The 13176-nt window shown below is 41.1% G+C and overlaps 1 protein-coding gene across 2 annotated transcripts in view; it reads left to right on the top strand.

Annotated features, from left to right (window-relative positions):
- The first annotated feature begins 239 nt into the window (after positions 1-239).
- The window catches only part of nebl (nebulette), a 309089-nt gene continuing 296152 nt past the window's right edge, over positions 240-13176 (top strand). For both annotated transcript variants that reach the window (XM_063044221.1, XM_063044220.1), the window contains exons 1-2: positions 240-424; positions 1095-1189. In XM_063044221.1, coding sequence (XP_062900291.1) covers positions 356-424; positions 1095-1189 — 164 coding nt within the window. In that variant the 5' untranslated portion in view covers positions 240-355. The remainder of the gene's footprint in view (positions 425-1094; positions 1190-13176) is intronic.

Here is a 13176-nt window from a genome sequence, read left to right as displayed (position 1 = left end):
AAAGCTATAAAGACTTATGCTCAGTAAGCATCTCTAACAAGCCAAACATGAGTGTCACAGCATCATTGCATCTATCGTACGTCCCTCAACATAATGATTGACGTGCTGCGTGGATGGGATCGAGCGCGATCTCGAGCGCGCCCAGGCTGACGTGCTTCTTCGGCAGGGCTCAGGGTCGCCGTTTGGCGACGTGGCGCGCTCCCGAGTGGAAGCTGTGCGGCGAGCGGGTGCGCGCGTCGGTCTCACGCTCGCACCGGGGGCGGAGTTGGAAGGGAGGCAGAAGCAACTGCGGGAGAGTGTGTGGAGTGAGTGAGGGAGAGAGAGTGGCGCATCTTCACGGTCCAGCCTCGGCAGGATGAATCCACAGTGTGCACGGTGTGGGAAGATTGTTTATCCCACGGAAAAAGTGAATTGCTTGGATAAGGTAATTTGATTTATTTTTTTTTCTCCATAAGCGGGAGGTTGGTTCATGTCGGCGGCGCATCACTTCTCTCGGAGTTAAATTGGGAACAAAATGGGAATAAAGTATGTGTTGTGGGCAATGTGAGGTGATGGTGATTTGGCGAAAGGTTCGAGATCAGAGCAGCCGGTGTATTAAAATGGGGCTGTTGGAACTGGGCGAAAAGTGTCGATTCCACTGACTGAAATGCTGCCAATAGATCTAATTTACTTGTTCGATATGTGACGCATTGCTGAATGGTGCGAAGCGTTTGACTGGAGACCGATGGCACTAAGAAACCTGTCAGAGAGCGTTGTTGTACCTGAAGCCATCTGGGTTAGATGTTCATTTTAAAATAGGAATCGCAACGTACCTGAATGTTTAATTTTGAATATTGCTCGAGTTGCTGTTTTTGTGCCTGCATTAAACATTCTGCATTTACGAAACCAACGATCCACACTTTGACGCAGAATATATTGTAGAGAGGTTTATGGAATAAGGCAAAATAGTTTTATTTCCGGCAAACTATTATTTATTTATGTTTTCAGCGTAGGAACGACATGTATGGAATGAGTAACACATTATTCTGGGATTTTATTTTCGTGTTGACCAAATACTGGGCAAACCAGAAGATAAATGCCTTTTCTTTTTACAGTATTGGCATAAAGCGTGTTTCCACTGTGAGATCTGCAGAATGACCCTCAATATGAAAACGTACAAAGGATATGAAAAGAAACCTTACTGTAATGCGTGAGTAAATGTTTTAATTTGTTTTTCATGCGTTGATAATGAGAAGCCTCACTGAAATTTGCTTTAATCGGTACCATAAAACAAGTTTGGAAACCTGAGGTGTGGCAGTTCTGAACAAAGTGCTTATTTCCCATCATTTACATATTTGGAAAATTGCCTTATTGTGATGCAAGTCGTTTCCCCTCATTAATTACTAAAGTTATACAGAGTACTTTTGTCTAATGACCTTGTATGCAGAACTATTTTGTTGGTTCAAGCAAATAGAGCCTTCAAAAATATATAGCATTTTTTTCAAAAAGGACTTTAAAATGAAGATGATGGAGACTGCAAATGCTGGAATATGGAATCAAAAACAGAATGCTGGAAGAACTCAGTTGGTCAAGGAGCATTTGTGGAGATACAAGTTTAATCCCTAGTAAGACCCTGCATTAGGATTGAGAGGGAAGATGGATTGTCAGTGTATAGCAATATGAAGAGAGGAGAGGAGGGTGGTCTAGAAATGGGTAGATGATAGGAGCAACTACATGGGGAGGAGAGGATATGCAGGTTGATCAGGTGAGTGGAAGAGGGAAGGGAGAGATGAACTAAGGAAGATGAAAAGTAAGCAGGTGACTTCGTGGTAGGTGACCTCCAGAGGTGTGGGTTACCAGAAATTGGAAAATTCTGTGTTCATAAGCTTGTTGTAAGCTCCCCAAAAGGAATGCAAAAGGTTATTCTTCTGAATTGTATTTAGTCTCTGTTTGCAATGGAGAAGGCTGATAAGGAGTGGGAGAATTAAACTGGCATGCAGTTGGAAGCCCAAAATGTTTATTGTGGCCAGGTTGCATAAACTTCGTAAAGGTTTTAACTAGTTTATGCTCAATTTCACCAATCAGAGGAGGCTGAATCCAGTAGACCAGTTTATAAGTTGTGCAGGTGAACCTCCACCTTGCCAAGAAGGGCAATTTAGGACTTTGGGTGAAGGAGGAGATTAAGGGACAGGTGTTACGTCTCATATAATTGCAGGAAAGAAGTTCCAAGGGACAGGGAGGGGTAGGTCGGGAGTGGTGAGCAAACTGAGAGTAATGAAGAGAATGGTCCCTGCAGATAGCAGAAAGTGGTGGGGAGAGGAAGGTATTACTGATGAGATCACAGAGCTGGCAGTAATGGCAGGTGGTGATGCAGCGGCTGGTGGGGGTGAAAGGTGAGGACAAAGTGGAAGTCAATTGCTGTTCCTTCTGCAGAGAGATTGGTTGTGCCCAGATGTTCAGGGAATGGAAGAGATGTGTATGTGGAATCTATGAAGTATGGCAGAGGTGGATTGGAAGAGTTAACGTTTCTGGAAAGAGAACGTTTCAGGTGTCCTACAGTCAATGGCCTCATCTTGAGAATATAAAATTAGTAATGGCTGATGTCATCAAAATCATTTTTTTCTGTGGTTAGCTAAAGGTCCAAATGAATATTACAACATGAGAACTGGACACTAGTAGGATTTAGGTTCTCCTCTGCTGTAGTAAGTATCTTCTTATTAAATGGATGATTCTGAAATTTAACATTTTAATCTCCCCGTAACCAGAGTTACTGGGTGGCTTTCCTGTATTACATAAAGACTTATAAAATGTTTATAGCAGCGATGACTGTGGCTGTTCTGTTAAGTTTTTCTCTGATGACCTATCCTTGCATAGTCAGTGCAAGGCAAAAAGTTCATAGGATTTGTACTTTATTATTTGTGAAATATCAATGTGTTTATTCTTGAGACTGCAAAGCAGTAATGCAAGCTTTGATCTGACTGGTAGTTCTTCACTGATGACGCACATGATAAACTGTTTGCACATAAGTATGTGCTTCTTATTACACAAACATACTGTTTAGCAATAACTTCCATGTGAATGTTCAATTTGATCTTGAATCTTGAACTTGTTCAGCTGGCTAAGGTAGCATGGTGGTTACGCTAACAGACTATTATCCAGATGCTCTTTAGGGAGGAAAAATGTCATCCTTACTTGGTTTTGGCTTTATGTGATCCCAGATCTATTAACTTAGTGTCTCTTAACAGCCCTCTAATAGTATCTGGCAAGTGGCTTAGTTAAGGGGACAATTAAAAATGGACAATAAATGCCAGCCTTAGCATGACATCCATGTACTGTGAATGAATAAGTAGCCTCTTCAGGCTTAGGGAAATGCATATTATGTGTAATTTTTTATCGGCTCTTCTGCACTATATCTGTTATTACTACCAGCTCTGTTCCACGCGGACTCGTGGGTGTTGATGATCAAAGAGATTGAGTAATTCTAGTTTTCTGGAAAATATGTGAGAGGTAGGATCCAATAAGGGTTCTGGTTGAGCAACAGTTACTGCTATGAAACAATATTCTATCTGCATAGCTTACTGGAGCTCTTCAGAATTATTTGCTGCATTGTCTACAATGCTGCAGTCAAAAAGGAGTAGACTTGCAGCAAACTGCTAAGCTGGAAGTCAGTAATTTATTGAGCAGAGAGGCATGTGAAACATCCCTTCAAAGTACTAACAATTTCCACTCCAATTCGTCACATTCTTAACACCCACCATTTCCATACTACACCTGTTCCATCAGGATGAATGTGGAAGACAACAGAACAAATATTTTGCTTCAAGTCTTGAGTTGACAATAGGTTTTGTTACTGAATCCTGTAATGTATCATTCTTGTGCAATGCTCTATTGTTTTCGGATGACACCAGTCAAATACAATACTGATATTCCTCCCCTCCACCCAGCAAGTTGTCAATGAACAGTGTGAATACTATTGGTAATCTGCCAATTCTGTTAATTTTTTAAAAAGATGACCAATAAATATTGCATATGCAATCTTATTCCTTTTATTTAATAAAAATTTTCTTTTTTTTCTTTGTCTCTCTTCTCTATTTTGTTGGGTTGGGCAATTCCACTGAATTTTAATTCTTCCTGATAAGTCACTTGCCACTTAGCTTTGCCATATCAGGAGAACCCAAAGAGTATGGCATAGAAAACAGACTGAGTTGGGTCAAAAAGATGGCAAATAGAACATACTATTGGAAAAGTGTGAGGTTTTTCACTTTGATAGGAAGAATAGGAAGATATTTGTTCAGCTTTCAGAAATCAGTGATGTAGAGAGAAAAGCTCCTTTATGTAAAGCAGAAATTAAATAGGCAAGCCAAGCGTGCAATTAGGAAACCACATCGTAATTTGCTTTAATCGAAAGGGTATTGCAGTACAAGGCTAGGTCAGCTTGCTGCAATTGCAAACAATTTTTTAAGAACGTATTTAATATTTCTCATTCTTTACTCTTGTTCAGATATGAGGAGTCCATTTGGCACATCGAGTCTATGGTGGCTTTTAGTCACATTCCCCTACTTTCCCCACTTATTTCCAAGGAACCTATTCTCATTCTTTATCATATGCTTATCTCTTGCCTAACTTTCTTGTATTCCACCTAAACAAGTGGCAATTTACAATAGCCAATGAAAATATGAGCTCATCAACATAGACTATATATCTACATATCTAAGAGAGTAAATTAGTTCTGTTGACTGACTGGAGGTCGGAAATTGAGAGGTGATCTCATTGTTAATCTCAGTCCCACTGAAAATCTTGCATATTTTAGGGTTGTTTTCTGAGAGATTGATTCCTCTGCCTTGCAGTCTTGAACTAGGGGGTACAAAGTAAGCCATAATATTGATGATTGATAATCACGAGGAGTGTGATATATAGCCTGAAGCCTTAAGGGGAAAACCTTGTCTGACAAATCCATTGGAATTCTTTGAGGAAATAATGCACCGGATAGAGGAAGGAGAGCTGGTGGCTGTTGTTTAACTGGATTTTCCAAAGTCTTTCACGAGGTGCCATACATAAGGCTCCTTAACAAGATAAAAGCCCATGGTATTATAGGGAAGGTACTGCCTTGGGCAGGAGATTGGCTGAATGGCAGAAGGCAATGTGTGGGAGTAAAGGGAGCCTTTTCTGGTTGGCTGCCAGTGATGGGCAGTGTCCCACGGGGATTGCTGTTAGGTCTGGTTTTTTTTTGAGTATGTTAATGATCTGGATGTGGGAATTGATGGCTTTGTGGCCAAGTTTATGTATGATATAAAGATAAGTGGAGGGGCAGGTTGTGTTGGGGAGGCAGGGAGTCTGCAGATGGATTTGGAATAGGAGAATGTGCAAAGAAGTGGCAGATGGAATAAAGTGTGGAGAAGTTTCTGGTCATGCATTTTGGTAGAAGGAATAAAGGCTTAGACTATTTTCTGAACAAGAAGCAAGTTCAGAAAATGGAGGTGCAAAGGGAATTGGGAGTCCTGCACTAGGACTCCCTGAAAGTTAACTTGCAGGTTGGGTCGGTACAAAAAAAAGGCAAATGCAATGTTAGCATTCATTTCAAGAGGACTAGATTATAAAAGCAAGGATGTAATGCTGAGGCTTAGTCGGACTACGTTTGGAGTATTGTGAGCAGTTTTGGACTCCACATATAAGAAAAGATGTGCTGGTATTGGAGTGAGTTCAGAGAAGATTTATGAGAGTAATCCTGAGAATGAAAAGCTTAATGTTTGAGGAGTATTTGATGCCTCTGAGTCTGTACTCACTAGAAGAATGAGGAGAACTTCATTGAAACATACCAAATAGATTGAAATGCCAAGATAGATTGTATGTGCAGAGCATGTTTACTGTAGAGGGAGAGTCTAAGACCAGGAGGTACAGCCTCAGAATAGAAGGACGTCCCTTTGAAACAATGACAAAGAGGAATTTTGTTAACTAGATGGTTGTGAATCTGTGGAGGCCAAGTTATTGGTTATATTTAAAGCAGAGGTTGATAGGTTTGGATTTGTAAGGACTTGAAGGGTTACAGGGAGAAGGCAGCAGCTTCGGGGAAAATAAGTCAACCCCGACTGAATGGCAGTGCAGACCTAATGGGTCAAATGGCCCTAATTCTGCTCCTGTGTCTTATGAGAGAGAAGACTTGAGGCATCATATATAAACATTGACAAATCGTTAGAAATTTTGTTTCCTTTGTATACAAATAAGACATGTATGTTCTCCACATTGTCATTACCTGTGAATGATTAAAAGAACAGTACATACGGTATAGTTCTCTGAACAAAACATATGAGTTTTCTGACTAATATGTGTCCAAATAGCAAACATTGGCTTATCAATTTATAGTTTCAGTACCTTGTTGCATTACTATATGTAACAGTTTATTTCTAATTATCCTTACTGAAATGAAATTTAAAAAATTGTGCTTAGTTATAATATTATTTCATTGGCTTTTTTATTTTTGCTGCAGAGATCCCAATTGAGAACATTAATAACAAAAGGTAATATTCTCAGTGTTAACCAAAGTGTTCTTTGGCCAATAATTAACTACTTTTAGCAGCATGATCATTTCTGCAGTCACTCATTCCCTCTATTGAAATAATTTGTGTAATGAAATAGCAATATGATGATAATAATCAGACAACTTCTTCCATTGATACACACACAAAATTCTGGAGGAACTCAGCAGGCCAGGCAGCATCTATGGAAAAAAAAATACAGTCAATGTTTTGGGCTGAAACGTCTGCTGTACTTTTTTCCATAGATGCTGCCTGGCCTGCTGAGTTCCTCCAGCATTTTGTGTCTGTTGTTCAGATTTCCAGCATCTGCAAACTTTCTCTTGTTTCTTCCCTTGATGTTGACTTAAAGGATAAATGTCAGAAAGGTCACAGGAATTGTCTCTCAGTTCTTCCTCAGAAGAGGATCATGGGATTTTTTTGCTATTTAACAGATCACCTTGAAATACGTCTCATCTGAAAGACTGCATCACAGCCAGAGATGGGGATAGGAAAGAGGAGATATTAATTCTTAACACATAAATGCTCCCCATCAAGTGATGGATTATTTTGGATCTTTTTTTTCCTAAATGCTTTAATGCAAAGCATACTGCAAACCCTGGTAATTTTGCCAAAATAGTAGTGTCAGGAGACACCTAGATTTCAAGTTGTATTTCAAGAGCTTAAAGCTATTTCAATCAATTCTGTTACCTAATAGCCACAGAGAAAAGTACAGAGCAAGTTCAAAGATAACAAAATAAGCCAACAATGTGAATATTGCTGGTTGTTAGCTGGTGTAACAGAATAGAACTGCTATCTGTCAGTTGTTTACACCTGTGTTTGCCTAGGATCTCCAAATGTATCCAGTGAAAGATTACTGTCTGAGAAAAGCTGGATGCCGGATGCTGTTTCATCTGACTGACTGATCCTTCTCTGGACTTCTTATGGAGCCTAGTGGTAGACCAGTGATATGTTGAATTCAGGATCTAGATGTACATCGCAATCTGATCCTCATCCATGTGCCAGGGAAGTCTGCCATACAAATGGCAAGCTCATTTGTTACAGAGCAGGTACTTGCTTAACTTATTTTTCTTTATTTTAATGTATTTTAAACTGAATATTTTCAAACAATTATTCTCAAAATACTGTATTTTTTGAATTTATTAAATGTCAGACTTTTCAAAAGATCTTCCTAAGGCTTCAAATCAAATACGTGACATCTGCTAATTTCTTGGAGTAGGCTCTGACTCCCAGAGTGTCTGACAAGTGTGGAGGATCAGCCCAGCCATCCCTTCAAGGCTGGAAAAAATAAATGAGACTGTGCAAGAACCATAGTGTAAGGCTGGCTCCTGTTCAATTTGATGGTTCTTAGAAAAGCATGATTTTTGATATAATAATTTCAGAAGAATGGTGACACAAAAAAGATTGAAGATAGTGGAAATCTTGATCAACACACGCAAAATGGCTGAGGAACTCAGCAGGTCAGGCAGCACCCATGGAGAGAAATGGACAGTTGACGTTTCATGTGGAGGCCCTTCATCAGGACTAGAAAGGAAGAAGGCAGAAGCCAGAATAAAAGGGTGGAGGGAGGGGAAGAGCACAATCTGGGTGTATTGAGTAAATTCAGATTTAGAGGTGGAAGGTTAGTAGATGGTGAATGGGAATGGTGTGAGAAGCTGGGAGATAAGTGGACGAGGCTAATGGCTGAACAAGATAAAATGTAATAGGAGAGGACAGTAGGCAATGGAATAAAGAGAAAGGGTGGGTAAGAGGAGGGAGGAAGGTGTGGGAGATGGCAGGTTGTGAGGGCAAGGGAGAGGAAACATAAAGGTCAAGGGGCCAAAAGAATTAGGGAAAACAAAATAGGTAGGTGGAAACAGAGGGGAAGAGTTACCAAAAGCTAGAGAAATCAGTGATGATGCTGTCAGGTTGGAGCCTACCCAAGTGGACTATGATGGGTTGTTCCTCTAACCTGCATTTAGCCTTAGTTTAGCAGTAGAGGCTACAATGGACAGATGTGCCAGTGTGGGAATAGGAAGAAGAATTGAAATGGCTGGCCACTGGGAGATCCTGACTGTTGTGGTGAATGGATTGGAGGTGCTGAACAAAGTAATCCCCTCCCCCAGTCTGTGTCAGGTTGTGTTGATTTAAAGGGGGCTTCAGTGGGAGCTCTGGATGCAATATGCAACCCCGATGGATTCGTATGAGAGGTGCTGCCTCTCAAAGAAGGACTGTTTAGAGCCCTGAATGGTGGTGAGGGAGGGGCTGTAGGGGCAGACGTAATAGCACATTTGCATGGCAAGTGCCTGGAGGGAGATCGGTGGGGAGGGATGAGTAGACAAGGCAGTTGTGGAGTGAATAAAACCTACAGAGAGCAGGGAGGAGAAGGGAGGATGTGCCTGGTGGTGAGATCCCATTGGAGATGGCAGTAATCATGGAGAACGAGATGATGAATTTGGATCCTTGTGTGGTGTTGGGTGAGGACTAGGGGAGCCCTATGCATGGATAGCCAATTTCTGAAAAAAAAAATACACCTCTCATGTCCTGCAGTGGAAAGTTGCATCATGAGAACTGAGAATAGGGAGTAGTATCCTTTCAAGTGACTTGGTGGGAAGAGGTGTAGTTAAGGCAGCTGTGGGAGTTGGTGAATTTGTAGTTACATTGATTGTAGCTCTTTCTATCACTTGAAAGGATGCTATTTCCTTCTCTGTTCTGCATCTGTCTTCGTGATGGAACTTTCCAGTTCAGGACATCCAGGGTGTCCTTTTTTTTTGAGAAAATTGGGCTTCTGCTCCACTGCTATCATAGCAACCCTCACCAGCATCTCTTCCATTTCTCTGTGTTGGTCCTGACCCACCCCCCCACCCCCCCACCCCTGCTGACATAACAGAGATAGGGTTTCACAAATGAGAAAGTTTGCAGAAGCTGGAAATCCAAAGCAACACACACAAAATGTTGGAGGAACTCAGCAGGCCAGGCAGCATCTATGGAAAAGAGTAAACAGTAAATGTTATGGGACAAGACATACCTCTTCCTCCCCTCCCTCCTCACCTTTTTAGTCTGATCCCTTCCCCCTTCCTTTCCAGTCCTGATGAAGGATCTTGGCCCAAAACATAGATTGTTCGCCCTTCTCCAGAGACAGGGGTTCCATTTGTCCTCGCCGACCAGCCCCTAAGCATTCACATCCAACATGCCATTCTCTGCAACCTCTGCCTTTTCCAATGGGCTCCCTCCACCAGGCACTTCTCCCCTCTCCTCTTCCTACAGGGATCACTCTCTGTGACTGCCTTATCCATTCATTCCTCCCCACCGATCTCCCTCCAGGTCCTTAACCCTGTAACTATGCTGTGCTCAACCTGCCCCAACATTTCCTCCTCCTCATTGTTCAGGCTCCTAAACCATCCTTAAGGAGAGGGAGCAGTATGCATGTGAATCCATCAGTGTCACTTATTGCATCCATTGCTCCCAGTGCGGCCTGTACTTTGGTGAGACCTGACACAGATTGGGGCACGGCTTCATCAAGTTCCTTTGCTTGACCTTCATAATATCCAGAATTTCCCAGAGGCCACTTCTCATTCCCACAATGACACGTCAGTCCACGCCCTCCTCGACTGCCAAGTTGAGGCTGGACACAGATTAGTGGAACAACTAATTATCCCATCTTGATAGTCTCCAACTTGAAGACATCAACATCATTTGCTGTAACATCTGGTAATCACTGTCCACTGTTTCTACACTCCCTTTTTGTTTTCTATTACTCCTTTCTCTTTCCTCAACCCTGCCATTAAGACATGTCCAACACTGACACCTTCCTCTCTCTCATCCCCACCCTTCCCTTTGTAACATGGTCTACTGTCTTGTCCTATCAAATTCTCTCTTGTTCCATCTCTTATTGCTATCCAGCTTCTTGCATCATTTCTCTTTTCAAGATAAGGTCACATGTACATCAAAACATACAGTGAACTACATTGTTTGTGTCAGTCTGTAGATGTGCTGGGGACAGCCCGCAAATGTTACGGTGCTCCCCTTGTCAACATAACATGCCCACAACTTACTAACCCCAATCAGTATAATCTTTGCAATGTAGGAGCGAACTGGGGTGCCTGGAGAAAAGCCACACTGCCACTGGGAGAATGTACAGGCAGTGGCAGAAATTGAAGCCTGGTCTTCCAATCACTGGCACCGTAAAACATTATGCTAACCTCAGTGCCACCACATGGCCTTATCTACCTTCCTCCTCTCACCTGGATTCACTTATCACCTGCCAGCTTGTGTTCTTCCCCTCCCCCGACTCTTACTCTGGTTTCACCTCTTTCCCTGATGAAGGGTCCTGGCAACTGTTTATTTCCCTCTGTAGATACTGCCTGACCTGCCGAGATCCTCCAGAATTGTGTGTGTGTGTTGCTTCAGGAGAAGGGTGGAGCTTTGGTAGTTGCCAAAAAAAATGATATTCTCTGGTGCTACCTTAACTGGGGATGCATTGGGACCAGTGCATTTTGGTACAATTAAGTGGCTGTCCCAATTAGCTGAAGTCTCATGGAAATAGTTAAAAAGATATATAAAACAAAAGACAAAACTACTGTTTAACTGAATAAAAATGTATTTAAATGAATACAGAACAAACTAGAACATTACCAATACTACTACAGTGGTATAAAATTGTACTAATTCCTAATAGTTATCAACAGAATTTATCCATGGCACACTGCTGTGTTCTTTTGATTGACAGTAAATGAACAAAATCAGTGCAGACACCTAGTGCAGGTAATGGACTGCCTTCATACAAAGCTTTTGATGATTGCATCCTCAATCTTTAGTTTCATTGTTACATTCCAGATTGTTGATACCTTCAAATTCTTCATGAAGTAATGAAATAATTTCATTTTCACTCCCGACCATTTCTCACATCTCTAAGCCTGAGTGCTTGAAACCATAGTGAATAAAACAGTTCTGAATTAATGTAGTACTTATTTCTTGCTGACTGTCAGTGACAGAAATCACTTTTTTGAACACACACATGCAACTGACACTATTTTAAAACTGTTTGCTCGAAGCATGGCCTTATTCACCATCCTCATAAAGGGATCAGAAATGGAGAGAGTGAGCAATTTCAAGTTTCTGGGTGTCAATATCTCTGAGGATCTAACCTGGTCTCAACATATTGATACAGCTATAAAAAAGGCAAGACAGTGGCTATATTTTATTATGAGCTCGAGGAGATCTCGAGGAGATTTGGTTTATCACCCAAACTTCTACAGATATACTGTGGAGAGCATTCTGACTGGTTGCATCATTGTCTGGTTTTTTTTTGGGGGGGGGGAGGGACCACTGCACAGAAACAAAGTAAAGTGCAGAAAGTTGTAAAATTAGCTCCATCATGAGTACTATCCTTTGTAGTATCCAAGACACCTTCAAGGAGTGGTGCCTCTGAAAAGCAGTGTCTGTCATCAAGGATTCCCACTACCCAAGGCATCATGCCTTTTGCTCATTGTTACCATCAGGAAGTAGGGACAGAAACCTGAAGACACACACTCAGTCATTAAGGAGCAGCTTCTTTCCTTCAACCATCCTCTTCCTAAATGAACATAGAACCCATGAGCACAACCTCACTAACATTGTTTTATTTCTATTTTTGCACTACTTACTTTAATGTAACTACTTAATATACAGATTTATACTTGCTGTATTTCTATATTTATCACATATTTCCTTGTAGTGCTGCTGTGAAGTTAACAAATTTCATGACATAAGCCAGTGATATTAAATCTGATTCTGTGTCTAGTGGCCACGCAAGTGCACACAACTAACACTTGTAAGAAACTGTTTGGTAACAGTCTGCTGTCCCAATTAAGTGGGACAGTGTCCCAAATAAATGAAGGCAATCCTGGCTATTTGCTTGATTAATTTTTGTTCCTTAAGAGTTATCCCATATAAATGGCTGCCCCAAATTGACCAGAATCCACTGTATTGTGATGGCTAATATGATGTAATTGAATTTCAAATATCAGTGCACATTTTTATAGTAATTGCAATCCAGGAATTGGATCAGAAAATATTCTTAATTTTTATGCCCATTTAGCTCAAATTTCCTACAAATTTCATTGTACTGCAGATAAATTAAAAAAAAAGGCAATGTGTGATAGAAACAGAGTCAAATGAAAGTGGAAAACTTGTGCCATTCAGAACATAGAACAGTACAGCACTTTGGCCCTTGGTTATGCAGAACTAATTAAACAAGTAATTAAATGCCTAACTAAATTAATCCCTTCTACCTACACCATGTCCATGTCCCTCATTCCTCTGCAGATTCATGTGCCTAACTAGGAGCCTCTTAAACACTTCTATTGTATTTACCTCCACTCCCATCCTGGGCAATGCATTCCAGGCATCTGCATCACTCAGCAGTTTCAAAAAGTACAAAAATAAAATTGACTCATTCATCTTTGAACAGTAGTGGTATCCAAACCAGTTTTCAAGGCTCAGGTTCATATCCATTTGGCTCTTTGCATGTTTTCCATCCACGCTGGGTTAAGCATTGAACTAGCAACTCAGCCTTGTTTTAAAAAAAAGACAAAAAATGCTAAAGAAATGGCAAGTTTGCCACCTGATGCGCCATGGTAAGGAACAACGATCCTCCTGGTATTAGACATTTGGACATTTGGAAACAGATTTTGGCTGCTTATCTATG

Source organism: Mobula hypostoma, chromosome 3 (assembly GCF_963921235.1).
Source record: "Mobula hypostoma chromosome 3, sMobHyp1.1, whole genome shotgun sequence".
In the NCBI taxonomy this organism is placed as follows: Eukaryota; Metazoa; Chordata; class Chondrichthyes; order Myliobatiformes; family Myliobatidae; genus Mobula; species Mobula hypostoma.
The sequence above is the reverse complement of the archived record's forward strand: the minus strand, read 5'-3'. Positions and strand labels throughout refer to the sequence as shown.